We start from the raw sequence: 17,337 nt of genomic DNA, 5'->3' as shown, positions 1-17,337 counted from the left end.
TGTCAATTGTAAGTCATAAGAATAAGTAGAGTTCAGTTTTTTGGTATATAGGAACTGGACAGTGCTTTTTTGCTCATCTTCTGTGATGTATTCCCTTTCTGCCCAAACTGGGCGGGAAGCCAAGTATTTAGGAACAACCCTCTCCTAAGGGGTGGGTGCTGCAGGCAATTTTCAGTAGCTGTTTCTCCACGACACACTACTTTAAATCGGTTACAGGTGTGTGCAGCAGGTTGGATAGACTAAAGAACTGTCTTTACTGGAAAGAATTTAAATTGTGTGATTATTTAGGATGGAAATAACGGAATATATTGGTTGCTGGTTGTATTTCATAATTTCTTTCTTTCTTCTCTTCTGTTAATACGCTGGGTACGTATTATTCATGAACTATCGAGCTTTACTCTTTTATAGTATTTACTGCATTCTAACTTACTTTTTTAAGTAAAATTTTAAAAAACTTTAGAAAGTAGTAAATAAAATTAAGAAAGATAATTCGTTTTTGAGGTATAATTTTATTTATAAATTAAACAACAGAATTTTCAGAATGATTAATTTTTCTGATAGAATTTTCATAATTGATTTTAATGTTACCTTCTGCCATTCCTAGCTTTGTCAATCTAACATTCGTAGTTGACGCGTTTTGGAGAACCTCAATTTTAATACTATGGAGTGCTAAAAGTAGTTCTAAGAATGGAGGTGCTTCAAAACACGTAAACTGCGGATGTTAAAGTAACAATGTAGTAAAGGACAGAAAGTAACACTCAAATCAAATAATATAACAGAATTACGTAATAATATTTTTGGATAAATTTAATAGAAATTTATTCTACCGTAAACTGTCTAGGAAAGATAATTTTTCGAAAAAAATGAATAATTAAATAAATATAAATTTTTAGTCTGTAAATGGTTTTAAAAAAAAATGATTTTCAGTATAATTTTTTTTGTTCCTAATTAAATTGATTTTCTTTACTCGCAAGGATCAAAGGACAAGCAAAAATTACCCAATATCCGTCGCTGAAAATTGTTCAGTATATTGCTTAAGGAAAAAATGAAAACAAAAATTCACGCCTACATGCATATAAAAAAAATAAATATTCATTAAGTGTTAATAAGGATAGTCGTAGAACCGAAGTGCAATTTATGATCGGTAAAATAAGAAAAAAAGAAAAAACCAAATCAATATCATACCTAAAACTAACTATAACAACAATAATTAAATGTTTTCTAAAAAATATGCGTTACAATGCTCCCGGTATAATAAGCTCAATACATTAAAAATGTAGAACTACCGTCTATGAAACGTAAACAATGAATAAACCGTAGTTTGAAGCACCCTCACCAAACTAAAAAAATCCCTTTAGGTACACCGGAAGGCGGAGGTAAATTTTACCGGTACTAAGTTGGGGATAAAAGATATTTCCACGTTAAAGTTAAGAAAAACTTCAAATTTACTCAATACAACAATGGTTGCACGGGGAAAAGTTTCACATGTTTAGTATACAAGCCCCATTCTTACAATTCCAACAACATTTTCGTCATCCTTTGCCATAAGGATTATTGGTCATATCAAATATTGTTTCAGACAAAAGTTTTAGGTAATGTTTAGAGGACTAATGACCACTTAAAACCGGTTCAATACTGTTTTTATTAAGGGAGGTATGAATTTTTTTATCTTCGAAACCCCATTTTTTCCCCCCCTGGGCCAATGGTTGGTGATATCAAAGAACTTCACTTACATAAGTTTTAGGCCCTTATCCAAACAACTGCAGGAACGTTTAACTAATTCGATACTTCACTTAATAAGAAAGTTATAGTGTTTTTTTTTCGAAAGAATTCCCCATTTCTACCGCATGGTCCGATTTTGCCCATTAACGAACTCGACCGAGATTTTGGATCGTTATATTTTACGTATCAATTTTCATCTGAATTGTAGAAATAACGAATATTCCAAATTATAATGTGTAATAATATTTACAAACATCTAATTTATTGTATTCAAATAACAATATAAAAACAGAAACTTCAATAAAATCTTCACGCTGCTACGTGTAAATTTGGTAATTTATAAAAATATTGATGATGCTGTTGCTCTATCTTTTAAGAAAGTATGTTCCAACAATTTCTTCTTCAGTTAGTTGGCCGATGAAAGGATAAATGATTTCATAACAATAACTTTCTGATTTTACTGTTTTATGGAAAATTGTCCGATTATACTCTTACATGGAATGCACATCAAACTCCAATTTTTTATCGTGTAAAAATAGTCATTGTAAAATATCACGTGGATTATTAACAGATCAAATTCGACTCTTGATGTAGCCCGATAAAATAAATTAAAGCACGATTCAACTTAAAAAAGTTACAAAAAGAATGTCTTCTTTTTATTCATTTATAAACCCAAAAACTACTGACAGTTGTTCTTCTGAACTTGTTCAGAAAAATCAGTATTACGTTACAGATATATTGCGGTTATTTTGTACAGTTGAACTTTTAGATGTTTAATGAAAATACTCTGTGAATATTATTCCTTCAGATTTCTGGTTGTTGTGCTGATTTTTATTTTTGGGACAGGAAGCTGTGCGATCAGAAATATCATCCAGTTTTTTTCTGTGTAAGGTTAAATGGTCCTTCGGACACAGGAACGTCATTTAAAGCTCCTGTTTCTCGGAGTTTATTGATATTCTTTCGCAAATAATTCAGTCAACTTGAGCAAAAAAAAAAAATGCATTCTGTGTTAAAACCAGTGTCACATATTAGAAACAAAAGAGCAAACGAAAATTTCAATGGTTATGGAAATAAAATGTATTGTCAATAATGAAATTTGAAAATAAACTGTGAAATCAATAACAAAAAATGGAAATCATAGCTAACAATTTAAAAAAAAAACAAGGAAAATAGTATTTTTTTGAATTAGATCTGGTTGTTTTTGTTTATCAAAATATTGATGAATATTGTTGCTCTATATTTCTTGATTGTATTATAAACATTGATTGAATCATAATTTAACATAAAAATCAACACTATTTTAAAAAAAAAACAAGTAAAATAGTATATATATTTTTTTAAATTACATCCAGTTGCTTTTGTTTAGGCGCTTAGTTTCATTTCCGACACTCGTCATATTACTGATCGTTGGTTATTTTCTTCCTTGACTATTAAAAATGAGGTTCGTTAATAGATGAGGGAAAACCTTCATCTAGTTTCAAAATCTTTTAATATAAGAATGTATCCTAAGAAACTATGTAATTTTAACCAGACTATCCTGTAAAAGTAATGAAGCTTTAATAAGCTGACCTTTCATGCAGAAACTAATTACTGTAATATCAAAAAAAATTTAAAAATTATTAATTAGTTTTTTAAAGTGTTGGATCAATGGATTGTACGAATTTATAGAATGTCAGTGTAAAACCTGAATAATATCTTTTAAAATATGACGTTACTGAAAAATATTGATAAAAATCTAACGTAGATACCACATGACTTCCTTGTACACCTATTAAATAAAATAGTCACATTTTTTTTTTAAATGAAAAGTGCGTAAAATGTTTTTTTCATTAACTTCTGATATTTTTATAAATTAAATTTCCACACCAACAATTTAAAAAGTGTAAATTCCAGTACTTTCGAAGCTGTTACTCCATCATCAGGGATTTTCTAAAAGATGTTAATTTAAATTCAAATCAAAAATCATTCTTAAATTAAACTGTTATGTTCATAATAGTCGGTCATCAAGAATACGATTAATTCGTACGTCAATAAGACAGTAACGTCACGTTTGTAAGGTGTTTGACTTCTGATGTTTTATCATATTTTTTTTATTGTTATTATTATTGAATTATTATTCATCGTAATTATCGTTCAACAATGAGAAATTAATAGTTATTAATAAATCAATACATTTAAATTAAAAAAACAGTTAAAAAAAAAGCAGATTAAGTCTGATTCAAACATCCGATGTGCCTTCCCATAAGATGCAAATATTTCATTAATTAAAATTTTATTTGGCTATAACTCTGGAAACAATGAAACTAAGTACTATTTATGATAGATCGTTGAAAAGCTCTCATTGAGGGCTTATTACTGCAGTTAAAAAAAAAGTCCAAAATCCAAATCTTTTGGGATTTTGGGCTTTTTTAGGTACTTTTGGTTCAGTCGATTGCAATCAGAAGGGGAGGTGCACAATTAGATGTTACAACAGTTCTAAATCCAAAATTTCAACATCCTACGGCTAAACTTTTTTTGCGATATGCGAGACACATACGTACGTACGTACAGACATCACGCCGAGACTAGTCATAATTGATTTAGGGATGGTCAAAATGGATATTTCCGTTGAAATCTGATAACCGAAATTTTTCGCGATCACAATACTTCCTACTTCGTACAAGGAAGTAAAAATTAACCTTCTTTGAATCTCATAAAATATAAATATTAAACTTCATAGTTAATTTTGAAATTAGTCAAATTTCTTTTTTATCTGATTGATGAACATGAAATAAATCTAAAAAAAATTATTTTTGCGATCAGTCAAAGAAAATTTAGCTTTAACAAAATATAAAAAATTGTAAAATGTAAATTGTGGTTGGTGAAGAGTATATTAAGTTTTAGGGGTGGAAGAAAACAAATATTAAATTCCTTGAGACATATTTTGTTTTGCTGCAGTGTTTAATTTACAATCGATTACAATTTATCAGAACCATAAGTAAATTTGAAAAGAAAAAAAAGTAAAAAGGGATTTGCAAAGAGGAGTTTCCATTGATCTATTGATATCCCTCAAAGAAATTAATACATATGTAAGAATACGTATATGTATCTTATACAAAATAGGTAAATATGTACTTACAAAGATGACTCCAAAGAATATTCAACAAAGAAAAATGAAAAAAATAAAAACAAACACCAGACTATAATTTTATCAATCACACAAAGAAATAAGTTTCCTTTTCTTTCTGTTTAGCCTCCAGAACCACCGTAAGGTATTACTTCAGAAAATGATATGTATGAATGTAAATGAAATGTAGTCTTGTAATTTCATGTCAACCATTCCTAATATGTGTGGTTAATTGAAACCCAACCACAAAAAACACCGGTATCCACGATTTAGTGTTCAAATCCGTACAAATGTACGGACTAGAACATACATGTTCCTTCACTAGAATTTGAACCTTAGAACTCTCGACTTCAAAATCAACTTATTTGCGATGACGAGCTCACTAGTAGACCAACACGGTGCATTACACAAACAATAACTAATCAAAACAAGCGAAATATATATTCTTTGACAGATGTATATGTTTTCAAGAAATATATTTGAAAACATATTGATATTTGCTGTAGATTTAAAATAAGTAGAAAAGTGCATAGACTTAAGGGGTTGGTTAAATTAAAAAAAAAAAGTAATTTATTAAGCTTAGTTCATTGAATTTATAGTAATGAGAAATTTACGTGAATTTGTTATCTAATTCAAAATATTGGATTTTAATACTTGCTTTACGTTGAATCTTTATTTTTTTTATGAAAGAGCGACATCAACAGATATGTTCATTAACTCAGTAGAAATTTGTAGAGTTTGAAAAACACCATGCCTGACCGGAATTCGAATCCAGGACCTCCACACGGAATGCCGAGGTTCTACCTACTCAATTATGGAGGTCGGAATGTTGAATTTAGGTACCCATTTATCAACAAAAAGCTTTATCTAATGTTTTTGAGTATTTACTTTTTTTTAACGAAATAATTAAATTCAGTTTATAACTTTTGATTTTTATTTATTCTAATCGTTAAATATGTTTAAGAGATAAATTATTTTACAATATTTGTGAAAGAATAATATACTGATGATTTAAACTATTATGTTGATAGAATTTAAAAATAGAGTAACAATAGAAAGGGAATGACTTCCTTAAAATAATTTTCTAAAATCCATTCAACTAATAAAACTTGCATCAACAATTACAGTCATTAGCGACTAAAGTAGCACTATCATGTAGTGTTACATAAAACAACACTAACAAAACAATAATAAAAATAAAATAATTTTTATTTAATCATTTATCTATTGTATTCATAAATTAGAATATCAATATTACTAAATCTTTATTCATTAGGTTTTGATTAATAATACTGTTCGAGGATTAATAACAATAAATAGTTATTGGAATAAATAAAGGTGATTCCGAATGTTAAAATGAATTTCTTTCTGGTTTCATTTAAGAAGTTAAACAGGTTATTAATATTTACTATAATATTTTAATTCTAAACAGAAATGCCGGATAATCATTTCTGATCCGGTTGTTAAGAAATATATTGAATCACATATACGTTTTTTTTTTTTGTCTTAATATAAGATTTATACAAGTGTATGTATATTACAAAACGCTTTTCAATTTAACAATAATTTTCATTAAAAAAAATAGATGGAATGGTAATGGGCAATCCCCTGTCTGGATTTCTTTCTAGCTAATTTTTTTTTTTTTTTAAAAGAAACAAACGTAAAATCTAAAATACAATTTCAACATTTCCGTTTGGTTGTGATAGGTGAATGATGTATTTTTCTTTTTGATATTTCTCATGGAATATTTGTTTTAAAAATTAAATCAAATCAAGAAAAATATTAAATTTACCTTTAAAATCAAAAGTAAACAGATATCATTTGTTTTTTTAAAGGTAATTTTGCAAAGATAATAAAATGTTGTTTTATAATACATTTATGCCACACACTGATAGATACATCACTAGCAATTGTTTTCATTCAGCGCAACATATAATGACAGGTTATAATAAAATGATTTACAGAACAAACCGGATGGCGTTTCAGGTGGCTTATTGCATTAATACCAAACAGAAAATAATTGAAAAAATAAGAAATTCAGAAAAAACCTTACTTAAGAACAATAGAAAAGATGAATCTAAAAAAAAAACATAAATTTATAATGAATAAATTTATTATGAAAACATAAATAGCATATGATTATTGTTCTTTTTAAAATCATACAAGGTAAAGATTATTTTTTAACATGGTAAAAAATGTCAACTCTAATGTTACCGTGGATATAGTAAATAAATTGGCCTCTGACCTCAGAAACGCTAAAGACGGGTTTACTTTCTTAAACCCGTCGAATAGACGGGAATTTATAAATTGATTTGTAAAGACAATAATTGCAATTTAGATTATGTAGGGTAAATAAAAAAAAAACAAAAAAACTGAAGACCACAATAAAGAAATATTTGGTTCATTTTAAATACAAAATACTGAAGAAATCGGGTGAAGCTCTCAGCATTTACATAAAACTGGTCACAATGTTACAAATTTTTTAAAAACTATATTTTTAAATATCCTACGTAATAAATAGAAAATGGATTGTGAGGAAACTTACTTTATAAGTGAACTTAAACTTTCATTATTAATCTAGGACTAAGTCTTTTAGATTTATGGAATTTTTTTTATTAACCTGTTTTAATCATAAGAATATTAACTAATCTCTCCCTCCCCTCCCTTAAAATGTTTCCATATTGGTCTGGAAATATTTCTTTGATTGGTTTTAATTTTATAATCATATCGATAAAAACCTATTCGATATTCATAATAAGTGGTATGATAGATTACGGACAAATATTAAAAAAAAAAAATTCTTAAAAAGTTTTAACTTATTCATAACAATCTTACAGTATACAGTATTTTTTACTTCCTGTATTGTGTCACGAAAAGTTTCAGTTTTCAGATTTCACCGGAAATATCCATTTTAACCATCCCTGAATCCATTTTGATTAGTTTTAGCGTTTGATTACGTACGCATGTATTCCGCATAACTAAAAAACGACTAGCCGTGGAAAGTTGAAATTTTGGATTTAGGATTGTTGCAACATCTATTTGTGCATCTCCCCTTTTGATTGCAATCGACTTGACCAAAAGTTCCAAAAAGCTTAAAATCTATAAAACATTTGATTTTGGTCTCTTTCTTAACTGCAGTAATCAGTCCTCATTGTGAGCTTTCCAACGATATTTCATAAGGTAATTATTTTTATTGGTTCCAGAGTTATAGCCAAATAAAATTTTAATTAATGAAATATTTTGATCGTACAAGGGGAAGGCACATCGATTCGAATCTCCTTCTTTTCTTAACTTTTGTTTTAATTGAAATATATTAATTCGTTATAAATATTAACCTGTAATTTTAAACATTTTTTTTAATTTTTTTGTGGTGAGGGGATCTACTGTTTTCAAGAGTGGATCTTCTAAATTGATGAAATATGACACGAAGCGTGGCGACGTATAGGGCTGGGGAGGTAGTCCCCATGCCTAAGGTATTGTGGTCCACCAACATGCAATAGTGGGATTTGGAGCTACCCGATGGTGGTATGAGGGACCCTCAAGGTGTGTGAGGGCGGGTCGCTTGGGGTAAACACCAGATGTGCGAAACGTACACCTGATGCTTCGTGGGTTAGGGACGGGAAGGGCAGCTCACCAGATGAGGAATGGGCTGGCTGTCCAGAGAAGGAAGTCGGGGTATCCTGAGATGCTAGGGAGACCCCGGTGGGATGCCTCTACACGGGGCTAGGTAGGGAGGGCAGGCTGCTGCCCCACGACACTGAGGTAACCGTGTGATGCTTGATTACCGGACTGGTTGCCTTAGCGGTGTTTAAAATCAGGGGAAAAAACGTTTTTCTTTAATTTAAATATATTGACTTATTTATAATTATTAACCTCTGATTATAAAAGAAATGTGTATATGTAATTTAATAGGCGTACAAGGAAGTCAAGAAAGTCTACAAGGGTGTCTACATCAGATTTTTTTAAAGTTTTTAGGTTTTTTCCATTTTTTTTTTTTTCAGCATTCAAGTCACTACATCCTCGATGAACCATGAAAATGTACTTTTTACTATTATCGCACTCAAAATGAGTCTTCGTTATTTTGGACGGATAAAAAGCAAAGTTTTTTTTTATGCTAATGTTTGAGGATATTTTTTTCACATTTACTGGCCGTTTTACCAAGAATTTCCTCAATATTATGTTTTAGATCTCGAAATAATTGTTGGTATTTTTGCCTCCCTTGAAAATATATTTTTTTAGCTGGAAACTGTTATTTTTTTTTGCAAAATCTCTTTTTATTCATATTTTAATTGATTGATGGATGTATAACACATATGAGTTAATAAGTACTTAGACTTCTATGTTTAATACCGTTTACATTTCTTAGCTTCATTCTTTTATCTCTTCTTCACGCGTTTCGGAAACACTCCATTGTCAAAACTTTTTATACTGATACTTTATCTGAGTATTTTTACATACTTAGTATTTTATCTCTACTAATTTACTTTATCTTAATACTTTAAATATATTTACTGATACTAAAAGTATTAGTACCATAAGTTTGGACAACGAAGTGGTTCCGAAACGCGTCAACAAAAGATAAAAAAATGAATCTAAGAAATATAACCAATACTAAACATAGAAACTATAGTGATTTCAGCAGAAAAGGTAACTATTATTTTAACAACAATTTTAATACTATGAATTAATATCAAATATTACAAAATAGTATTTATAATACCAAGGGATAAATAACGAGGCCATTTTTCAAGACTTTTAATCAACTATCAACATCTTTTGTGTCGTTAAAAAATCATTATTAGATTACAAATGCCGTCAATTGATCCATTTTCATGTACTCGATAAAAAAAATCATTTTTTGTTGGCTTTGATATCAAACTATTATTTTCTTACCAAAACATTGTGGCTCCCAGCTTCTTACGCGTTTTCATTTCACTTGGGATTTAGAATTTTTTTCCTGTTTAGCCTCCAGGAATCTCCATCAGATGTTACTTCAGAGGATGAATGAGGGTGATATGTATAAGAGTAAGTGAAGTGTAGTCTTGTACAGTCTCAGGTCGACCATTTCTGAAAGGTGTGGTTAATTGAAACCCAACCACCAAAAAAACACCAGTATCCACGATCTAGTATTCAAATCCGTATAAAAGTAACTGCCTTCACTAGGACTTGAACGTTGGAACTCTCGACTTCGAAATCAGCTGATTTGCCAAGATGCGTTCAACACTAGACCAACCCGGTGGGTTGGGATTTCATGGTTTGTTTTGTTTTAATGCCACGATACGAATAGTAGTGGCTAGCGGAATCAAAGTAAAAACAATATCATACATTACTATTGCTTCCGTGTGTAGGTCCGCAACAGTACTATAACAAAAAATTAACACTGTCCATAACGTTTTATACATGAGAAAACGGAAGCTAAGAATACCAAATTGATCAATTATTACCGAGTCACTGTCTGGGTAATCACTAAGGAGGGTATTAGCGCTTTGGAAGGCATACAGTGACCGAGTTCAATAACCCAATAATAGGTTTCAGAAAAAAGTTTTAAACTTTTAAAAAAGTCTATAAAACGTTTATTTTATAGACGCACAGTTTGGTAAACCAATCGTAATTATTCTAGGGTTAAGGTTGTTAAAATCTTTATCTTTTTTGTGATAAATTTTATCTACCAAACATATAAATAGGCTTGGATGGGGTTATTAATTGGAGATTTAAACCGTTTAGATAAAACCAAATTTACATTCTCTATTGGGACAGCCTGAAAAGGCAAACAGTAATTTTTACTCTTTACTTTATCCTAAACTCTAGCTAAAATATACCTACTTGTTTACATTTTTTTGTAAATACTGATTAGTTGTCAGTTAATCTTGGTTGATGGTTTTATTTTAATTAATTTTTTACGTATATGTATACTCGTATTAAATTAAGATTAGCTCCAAATCTTATCCATGTTTTTAAAGATTGATGCTGATGTTTGATCTAAGATGACTAAAAGTAATTCGAAAGTATTTTGTGAAGCCATATTAATTTTAAGTATATATATATATATATATATATATATATATATTATTTATATACACTGATGCCAAATATGCTATGCCCCCATATATAACTTTTATTGATTACAAAAAGGCATTTGATTTGGTGTAATAATGCAAGCAACAATAACTGCATTACATAATCAGGGTGTAAACACAGTCTACATAAACTTTCTACGATCGATTTAGGAAGAAGCATATAAAGGTCTACAACAAGGCGACACTATATCAACCATGCTGTTTTCAGGCTGTCTCGAGGAGGTATTTAGAAAACTGAAATAGGTAGAAGAGGGCACATGAATAAATGGCGCATATCTAATAAATAACTTGAGATTCGCAGATGATGTAGTTCTCTTTCCACAAGAACCAGAAGAACTAAAAAGATACATACAGGAAACTGCAGGTGGCTGACAAACCCTATGGTCTGAGGATGAACCTTAAAAAAAGCCAGGTCATATTCAATAAGTTTACCGAAAAAAGAAATATTTTTGTGTCAGGAGAAGACCTCGAACAGTTATACCATTACATAAGTCTCAGTGAACTGAGGGGGATACCATAAAAGAAGTTGTCTGAGAGTTAAGGTGGCAGGCGTTTGTGAGACTTCAAACATCATTTTCAAAAACAAACTCCTCTTTTTCCTTAAAAAGAGAGTCGCATCCAAAAGAAAGAATGCATCCTGCCAGTCCTTACCAATGGAAGCGAAATGTTGACATTAACCGTTCTATCATTATAGAAGATGTAAGTAGTACAAAAAAATATGGCACAATGTATATTTGTAATTACCGGACGGGATAGGAAAACCTGTTAATGGATACCATCATGAAAGTTAAAGAATTAAAAAGGCGGTGGGCAGGCCGTGTAGCAAGAAGAACTGATGGAAGATGGACTAAATTAATACTTGGATGAATACTACTATCGTGGTATACCATTCACGAAAATGACAAAAAGCTCGTTGGATTCATGATATAATCTAGTAAACTGGATCGAATTAGCTGAAGATCATACAAGATCTTCTTAGCTGGAAACGATCTGGAGGCCTTCATCCTGCACTGGATCGATAACGACTGAATAGATGTATATTATCATCATGATAACATATACCTATATTTATAAATTATGTGACAAAAGGAAAACTCAATGAATAATTTTATTCAAGTTGTAACGTTGCTAACAAGCTATTAATATAACTTTAAGGAAACTTATAACAGTGTTATTATCACTTTTAATGTTGGTTTCTTTGTTGACATTAGGCTGAGGAAAGGGTTCTGCAGTTGATGTCGGTTTTCAAGTACAAATAAACTCAAAACATAGCTTAGCTTGAGTATTTGCTCTTTGACTGTTGAAGAGAAGAGTATACACAAGTCAAATTGGGGGAATCAAGAAGAGAGAGGAAAGGGAGGGTTTGGAAAGAAGTTTTGGATGATGATGGACTAGCAAAACATAACGTAATGTAACGTATTTACACAACTCGAGCGGGGTGGTCAAATATGATGTAGAAAGATAAGGGCGAAGAGGAGTCGGCATGGTAGAAGGAAGGCTAACGCGCTGTATTTCGAAAGAGGAGTGGAAGGAGAAAGATAAAGCTGAAGTATATATAAGGGAGGAATTCGAGCCCAGCTAACTCAATAAGGTGTCCATTGTACCGTAATAATGTTTAGAGAGAAGGTCATAACCCTAGGCGGGTTACAGATCAAGCATCCAGCAAACCAAGGAAGCATCTTGTTGCTTGCTTGCCTTTTGTGTTGTTTAGTTTAACCTTCAATTAATTCAAACGTATTATATGATTTAACAATAAACATAGTTTACAAGTTGTTTAATAACGTAAATAGTGTTTCAGCAGTTTATACGTAAAATTTAGCTATAAATATTACGTTACAATGTTGTTATTGCCACAACAAGGATTAAGTTACCGACCCCTACACATATTGTTTGCTTTATTAATTTACCCAACGCAACTTTAAAATTTCCGTCTTTTCCATTAATAACTAAATCTATCTTTCATTAAATAAAAAATACTTTTACTATAATTGTACAACTGAAGAGGTTTTTCATTTTCTGTAACTAATCATTCGTAAAAAAAAAAAAATTATAAAATTGGCAAAATCTATTTATAATTTGCTCAACTGATTTATGTATGTATATATTTTTTTAAAATTTTTGTTTTAGATTCCCAATTCTAATGACACGCAAGTAAGTCTGGAAAAATTGGGATTGGCTAGTACTGGAAGATATCGTTGTGAGGTATCAGCAGAAGCTCCATCTTTTCAAACCGTATCCGATCATGGGGATATGATTACAGTTGGTAAGTAAAAAGTTTTTTAAATATTTCTATATATTCATATATTGTCGCCGAATGGCTTCGACGGCATGTGTCACTTAATAACCTTGTTGTAGCCCTGAGAAGGGCTGCTTTTTTTGTTGATTGGCTATGACGGCTCGTTGTAATTAATAACCTTATGGTAACCCTGAAAAGGGCAATTTTTTTCGATTGGCTTTGTCGGTTCGTTGTAATTTATAATCTTGAGGTATCCCTGAAAAGGGCCGTTTTCATACTTACCTCTGAGAAGAGCTGTTGGATCCGGAAGCTGGTCTCCGGTGAAGTCGACCTGGCTGTAGTCGGGGAGTTGCGGCTAGTCCATTGAAATCAGACCAGGCTTCTTCTCAGCGGCAGTTGGGTCCCCACTATAGCGTGGCATTGGTGGCCCCCATTACCCCGCAGTATGAGGTCGGCGGCGGTCGTCTTTCGCCGGCGCGGCCGTTCTTCCCGAGCGATCCCATGCTAGACCAGCTCCTGCTGTTGAGTCCGCCGGTCAGAGCAATTGAAGCCCGGCGAGGTGGAGCAGAAAGGTACCGTCCGCGTCCAACGGCTCCCTCAGCGAGCCGGCCAGGCCCGTTGCTCCGGCGGGAATGTAGGAGGTCCCACGTTGAGGCAGCCAGGGAACTTCTTCTGTCTTCTTGGTGTTCCCCAGGTGGTGGTCGACGATGAATTGAAAATTCACTCTCGTGCACGCTCTTTTACTGGAGCCTGAGAGTGGTGGGGCCGCAGCGCCGCTACGGTGGGAGGACTACACAGTCACCTGCGCGGCGGGAGTGACGTGTACCAGCGCCTACGTATACTGTGCTCCTGCTGACATCTGAGCTGCTACCGTTGCCGTCCGCCGATATTATGTTAGGCATATATGTGGTAACAATATATATATATATATATATATATATATAAAACGAAGGGTACAGATGAAAAGGGGGTTTAGTCACATTTTGTACATTTTATAAAAGAGATACTTCTGTTATAGAATCTATATTAACTATTAAAAAATTAATTTTTTAACTGTATTTAATGATAACCTGTTAATAAATAATATTTTGTAAAAATTTCAATCCCGACAGAAATGTAAATCAGACACAGAAAAATGACTTTTTTTCTTACCTAAGTACAAAATTTACACAAAGGTTTTAAATTATCAAATTAATATCTTTTTCTTCTTTGACAGTTTATGATAAATAAAACATACTGGTTAAGAAATTAAGAGAATGATTTTGATATCACAAAAAATTTTATTACTAACCAAATTGCATTAATAATTCATAATTTTGAAAAAAAATAATACTCGATAAATATATATAGTGATTGGTGGGAAAGAGAAATAATTTGGGAACTGATTCTAGAGCTTCAAATAAGGAAAAATTTCATACAAATTATGTCCGAAAACGCTTTGTTATCGAGTTACGGCTAGCGAAAAATATTGTCCGGATTCCAGTTACCCGTCAAATGAAGTCATACTGAAATTTTTAAGGGCAAAACTGCATAATTTTTAAAAGGGTAACTGAGCACTTACCTAGAGGTATTAAAGGGCAACTTACACAGATATAAATGTATAAATTGTACAGAAGATAAAAAAATTGACAGTAATTAAAATGGAATATTTACATTTACAGTTTTATTGTTCTTCTCTAACATTTTAAACATAAAAATTTGTGAAACATTTTAGAAATAGATAGTTTACCGTTTCAGGTTTCTTCTTGAAAGGAGAGAAAAATAATCTTTTCAGTTTTATTTACTGATGATCAAATTGTCTTTTCTGATCATAATGATTGTGGAAATTCTCAATCTTCATAGAAATAATTTTTGTTGTATGTATTTACATATTTATAAGAAAAAAATAAGATAGTTGCTTTTAAAAGAATGGAAATAATATGATAAAGATTGTATAGAACAAATAATTTTTTTCAGTTATAAATTTTATACAATGAACAAGCAGATGTATACTATAAAATGGAAAGTTTTAATAAAATGAATGTAACATAATTTTAATTTATGGAAAGTTATTTTTCTAAATTTTTTTGGAAAGTTATAAGGATTCTGGTACTTGTTTGAAAATGAAACTCTGGACCTTAATAAAAGTTCACCGTTAGTGATTACAGATGTTACTGACGTCGATAGCAGGCAATAGTCGTTTAGAAGAAAGCGTTATACAACATTGATATTCGTGAAGAACATACCGTTATTCTGTTTGAATGGTAAAGTAAAAGAATATCAGCAACAAAAATTCAGACGCACAATCCGAATGAATTTTAACACTTTGGTTCAATGGTATTACACAATAAAGGAATCTGATATTTTACAAAGGAGATAAAAATATGATTCCAAATCTACACCAAATTTTACAGTACGTATATTTAAAAAAAAAAAAGTTTGTAGTTGTATATAAAGTGCAATTACAATGAGAGAAAAACTAGAAACAGAAGATTTCGTTTAATTTTGAAGTAATTGATAAAAGTTTCTACTAATATTTACTTGAAATCTAGAGAAAAAAAAAGAAAATTAAGATATTTTATTATATTTTAACAACATTAATGCTTTAGTGGATATGAGTTTTTTTTTAAATCGGATGAGGTGACAATAAATAAAAATTAAAATAAGTGGATGACTCATAAAGGATAAAAGCGGAAAAGAATAAGATTTACTATTAAATAACGTAATCAAAATATATAAAAATTTGAAGTTTATAATGGAAAAAGAAAACAGTACGATAAAATTTGTAAATTTTAGAATAAGAAGGAAGCCAAAAGTATTAAATTTTGGCATATACAGAAAATCCACGTACACAGATAACATTATGCAAAATCTAACCATTCATGGGAACATAAATTAGCAGCGTTCAAACATATTTTCAATAGAGTTATCAAGGTTGAATTAAGTAAAGTTGAATACAAAAAAAAAAATAGATATTATCTTTCAAACAGCAGCGAATACTATTAATGAAAAAGGAATAATAAGGAAACTACTTCCAAAGATGAAAGAGCAAAAAAAAAGGAATATAGGCCAAAAGAAAAAGAAGAAAAATGAAAATGGGAAAAAACTACGTTAACGGGAAAAAATATATAAACTAAAGGATTTTATTAGCAAATATAATATAAAACAAAAAAACAATCATAACGAAATGGAGTATACAAAATAAAATGTAATTGTAACCCGACGTACATTGGACAAACGGGACGAAAATTTTAAACAAAAATTAAATGAACATATTATAAGGTCATATAAATATGAAAAAAAGGATTCAAATTATGGAACACATTTGATAGAAAAAGGACATGTTCCCAATGAAATGATAAAATCCACGAAAATATTACATTTTGTAGAAAAAAGAAAACGTTTAAATATTTATAAAAACATGGAAATATTCAAGCAAAAAATGAAAAGGACAGGAGATAATTAATGAACAATAAACGTTAAATCCGATGAAATGTTTAAAAATTTTTAATTGTAAAATCGGTAGGAGAGGAGGGATAAACAAAAGAGACCATAGGAAGAGACCATCCCTACTGACAGTAGGGATGGAGAGTGGGAGGAGCTTAACATCACTATTTATTCGACAATCCCAACTCAGAAAGACTCAGTTCTAGAAGTAGTTTTGAGAATGAAGGTATTTCGAAATTCAAACATTTTTACATTTTATTCGAAATGCAATATTTTTACTCTTGATTACGTTTTATAATTTTGATTATTGAGAAAATACATAAAAAAACATCTTACAGAACATACATTTGTTCAGTGAAAAAATTTTTTTATGTTGTATTGTAATTGTATGTGTAAATGGAAATAAAGATAAATCAGAAAACATTACTGAGGATGGGCTTATTTTCGAAAGCGCTATAATGTAAAGGTAAGAATGGTTTTTTAATTCTGTTCTTGGCTGATTGGCTGAAATTAAATATATATATATTTATATATAGGTAAAATTAACGTACAGAGGAATTATGGACAATAAAAAGATTAATTTAAATAAATTGATTATATATACACACACACACTTCCTATACAAGCCGAAAAAGATACAAACCTACCAAATCTGAACAAAGAATAAAGGCAATGTATTTTGGGACCTTATAGGAATTTTGTTGGCAGAATTTATGAAACAGGGACGACAATAACCGCACACGTTTACTATTAAACGTTGACGAAGATTA

General features: G+C 30.6%; 1 protein-coding gene across 1 annotated transcript in view; it reads left to right on the top strand.

Annotated features, from left to right (window-relative positions):
- Positions 1-17,337, top strand: part of LOC142326814 (cell adhesion molecule 2-like) — a 710,325-nt gene that overhangs the window by 640,024 nt on the left and 52,964 nt on the right. The window contains exon 3 of the mRNA XM_075369527.1: positions 13,033-13,168. Coding sequence (XP_075225642.1) covers positions 13,033-13,168 — 136 coding nt within the window. The remainder of the gene's footprint in view (positions 1-13,032; positions 13,169-17,337) is intronic.

The sequence above is a fragment of the Lycorma delicatula genome, chromosome 6 (assembly GCF_047948215.1).
Source record: "Lycorma delicatula isolate Av1 chromosome 6, ASM4794821v1, whole genome shotgun sequence".
Taxonomy (NCBI): domain Eukaryota; kingdom Metazoa; phylum Arthropoda; class Insecta; order Hemiptera; family Fulgoridae; genus Lycorma; species Lycorma delicatula.
The sequence above is the reverse complement of the archived record's forward strand: the minus strand, read 5'-3'. Positions and strand labels throughout refer to the sequence as shown.